The sequence below is a fragment of the Centruroides vittatus genome, unplaced genomic scaffold (genome assembly GCF_030686945.1).
Source record: "Centruroides vittatus isolate TY-2023 unplaced genomic scaffold, ASM3068694v2 scaffold_2931, whole genome shotgun sequence".
Taxonomy (NCBI): Eukaryota; Metazoa; Arthropoda; class Arachnida; order Scorpiones; family Buthidae; genus Centruroides; species Centruroides vittatus.
In genome coordinates, this window is record NW_027122696.1 from 245148 (window position 1) to 248750 (window position 3603).

Below are 3603 nucleotides of genomic sequence, written 5' to 3' on the forward strand. Positions count from 1 at the left end.
TTGATTTTCTTAAGTAAATGGGATACTTCTGTTGCAAATATAAGAGATGTATTTCGTACTACAATGCTGATATTCGATCTCATGTTAAATTTTCATCGAACTCAAGAGAATTGTATCGTTATAATTACGGATGCTAGTGGAATAACACTATCACACTTTCTGCAGTGGGCACCGAGATTTATCAATTCAGCGTTTAACGTTCTATTGGTAAGAAATTATTGATTTATATCAATTTATATACCTGTAATATAGTAAAATAAGTTATGATGGTAATACAGCACAACTTGCCATGTACAGTACTTTCAACACATATATTAAAAATTCAGTGGCATAGATGATTTTACTATCGGAGCAAGTCTCGTTAGTAATGCATGTACTGTACTTATGAAAGTATAGCGCGTGTAGTGCAATGTTTCTTACACAGAAATTAACCTATTTTTTACAGGAAATGACGATGAGTTGCACAAAAACGTAAAAGAGAATTTATAATTTAGGAATAACTGCAAATTCATTGCAAAATAAGATATTTAACAAACGAATTCTTTCATCTCATTTTCTTTCTAGATACGAATAAATAAAGAATATTTCAACACAATAATTTTATATAACATCAGTAATTAGAGGGAACAGTTACCAAAATTATTTTTTGGTATTTTTGTTTAGTTTTCTTGCTCTGTAGTTACCCAGAGTGTTTGTTTTTTAAATCATTCTCATGATATGTTCTTCCATACCGAAATGGAGGGGGCCGGATGTAGAGAGACGGAACGTTATAAAGATTTTCGATCGCCTGAATCTCTCCTGCATCCCAGAAACATCCCTAGGCTGGGCTTTAACTGTCTTTATCATCCTGTTATCAAATCGTTTTTTTGAATATTTAATAAAGAACATTTAACTATAAGCTTCGCGCAAGATAATATTACAAACTTTATATGTTTTTACTTTGAATCCGGCACTTGTTAAAAATTTAGTATATCCTTTTCTCTTTACCACAAAGTTGGAACTTGTTTTTCTTTCTAAGTTCTCTAAGACAAAACGGAGAAGTCAAAGATGTAATTGTTTGTCTGTATCTCGTTTTCGGCCATTTTAAATTACAAAACTTATAGTCCCCTACTCATTAGAGATATCTCTTTTGTCAACAAGATATCATTCGTAACTTTGATCTATTTTTAAACAATTTTTAAGTTTTCAGTAGACAATCAAGCAAATTATTAAAGAAGATAGTCAAGTATTAGTTGGGTAAATTAATGAAATTCTAGAAATAAGTAGTTCGGCTCAGTGAAATTCGACTACTGATTAAATTCGCTATGAATAAGTTTCAAATTGGGCTGTGTCTCTGTCCCGGTGTTATTTAACCAGAGTAAAAATTTCAACAAAAGGGGATGCTATAAATTATATTGGTATTCTTCTATACAAAATAAATTTTTAATACTCAGAAAGATATAGAAATCGTGTAATTAATTAAATTCACTCTGCGTAATCTTCTTATATCTATCAAGCAAGTAAGCGCAAAAATATTCGAAGGACTTGTATAAATAACAGTTACAATACGTTACATATTCCTAATGCTGATACCAATTTGTACTGAATCTTTATTATTATACTGTATAGTTCTATCGAGTCACGTATTCATAGTATTTAATAATAAAATAAAATATATTAATAAAAATAAATTTGCATAAAAGTTAATTTCTTTTTTAAATTATATTATATGTATGTTTAGAAAGACAGTTATCCGCTTCGATACAAGGAAATACATTTTGTCAACATGAATATTATAATAAAAGCAATTTTAACTATGACGATGCCACTTTTACCAGCAAAACTCAAGAAAAGAGTAAGTAGAAAAATATAATCTATTATAATAATTTAAATACTTTTATGTTCTTTAACAATTACTAAACATTTAGTAAACAATATTTTCATTTTGTAAGGGAAACTTGGGGTATGAGACTAAGATTTCGTAATTATCCTAATATATAAGGATTTCGAAGAGTATAAATAAATTTGCATTTAAGTTTTCATTGCTCTCATTACTCTCTGTGTTCTTGTGGGTTCAATTCTTAATGATATCAGCCTTATTCACAACACACATCTGAAAAGTAGACATACGTATATTGTATCTGATAGCTAAAAATAAAATAATATTTTAGAAATTAGTTTTTAGGTTACGAATATATTCTAATTCATATATTTAAAATTTTCAAATATCAAATTACTTATTTTATGTATTATTTCACTTATTTCTCAAAACATGTTTTCATTTCGCAGTTGCACTTTCATTCCGACATGTCTACTTTGCACGAATTTATCCATCCAGATATTTTGCCATTGGAACTGGGAGGAAATTTGCGTTTAGATCCGAGTGAATTCAATAATATGATTAGAGCCAACGAAGAGTTCTTTCGCAAAAATGAAGAATATTTAAGACTGTACGAAAAGGAAAAAAATAAGCACTTCAGCCAAGGCAAATTTACGTATATTGGCGAATATTTTGAAGACGAAAAAGTTAAGAAGTTTTTAGAGAAATCGGAAGAAAAATTTAAACGTTATTCCGATGATCCGGAAGCATTTATGGCTTCTCTGAAACAAGATTCAGAATTGGAAATTACACATTTTTGAATAATATACAATTATGCTGTTCTGGGTTATGTTAGTATAGTTTCCTACTGGCAGAATAACTAACAGATTTATTAAATTTAACACGTATTTCTCGTCATTTAAATATTGTATACTAAAATGAAGGTTCGTCTTTATCCTTCATTTCAGCACAAAATATTTAGGAAAAAAAGCGTATGTTGTATTGAAGCAACACGGCAAAATTTGTTTTGTTTTTCTTACTGTATTATAAATTAAATAAAAAGTAAATAAAATGAACATTTTTATTTACATGGTAAACAGAACTATATAAAACTTATTTACCATTAGAATATTGTACATAAATATTTAAATAAGCTGCTGAACGATAATAATATTGTCTGGATAAATATATAGATAATATTATTATTATTATCATTCCTATTTAATAATTAGAATAGATATTGTTCAACACAGTAGAAAAGTAAATTAAGATAAAGTGCTCAAACTTTGTTTATCTTAATTATTATGCCTTTGTCTCCTTTTTAACTCTATTTAAATTTATTTTGTATACTAGTACTTTCTATATATTAACAAGACTTATTATACTGGAAATTATGGGTGAAGGTGAACTAAATAAAGAACATTATTTTTGATCTGTAAGACTAAATATCTGCATCCATAATTTCTAGTATAATAAGTCCTGTTAATATATAGAAAGTATTAGCATACAAAATAAATTTGTTTATCTGAATTTATTTTCCTTACTTCTCTTGAGTTTACTGCATTTCTAAAAGTGCAGTAAAAGCAAGAGAAGAAAAAGGTCAGGTGTAGAAACAATTTGATCAAAAGTAGAAATGAAAGGGCTATCAAAGGAGGTAATTATAATTACATGTAATGCAATGTCTTTGCGAATACAAAATACTTTAAAATATCTGAAAAAGATTCCATGTAATAAATTAGTATTAATTTTCTTAATAACTACTTTTGAATTTGCTATGAATTTGAAGCAATTATCGCGGTTTTTAA

The 3603-nt window shown here is 27.7% G+C and overlaps 1 protein-coding gene across 1 annotated transcript; it reads left to right on the forward strand.

Annotated features, from left to right (window-relative positions):
* LOC136987978 (alpha-tocopherol transfer protein-like) lies at positions 1-2640 on the forward strand. The gene is made up of 3 exons (XM_067285748.1): positions 1-207; positions 1721-1834; positions 2269-2640. Exons 1-3 carry the CDS (start codon positions 64-66, stop codon positions 2617-2619), a joined length of 609 nt encoding a protein of 202 aa, XP_067141849.1. The 5' UTR covers positions 1-63; the 3' UTR covers positions 2620-2640.
* Positions 2641-3603: the final 963 nt, after the last annotated feature.

What these genes read in the sequence shown, in the direction of transcription:
- LOC136987978 (XM_067285748.1), top strand. Translation starts at nt 64, where the DNA reads ATGCTGATATTCGATCTCATGTTAAATTTTCATCGAACTCAAGAGAAT. An exon ending in CAGCGTTTAACGTTCTATTG is followed by an intron (nt 208 to 1,720) that starts GTAAGAAATTAT and finishes ATGTATGTTTAG; the next exon opens with AAAGACAGTTATCCGCTTCG. An exon ending in CAGCAAAACTCAAGAAAAGA is followed by an intron (nt 1,835 to 2,268) that starts GTAAGTAGAAAA and finishes TTCATTTCGCAG; the next exon opens with TTGCACTTTCATTCCGACAT.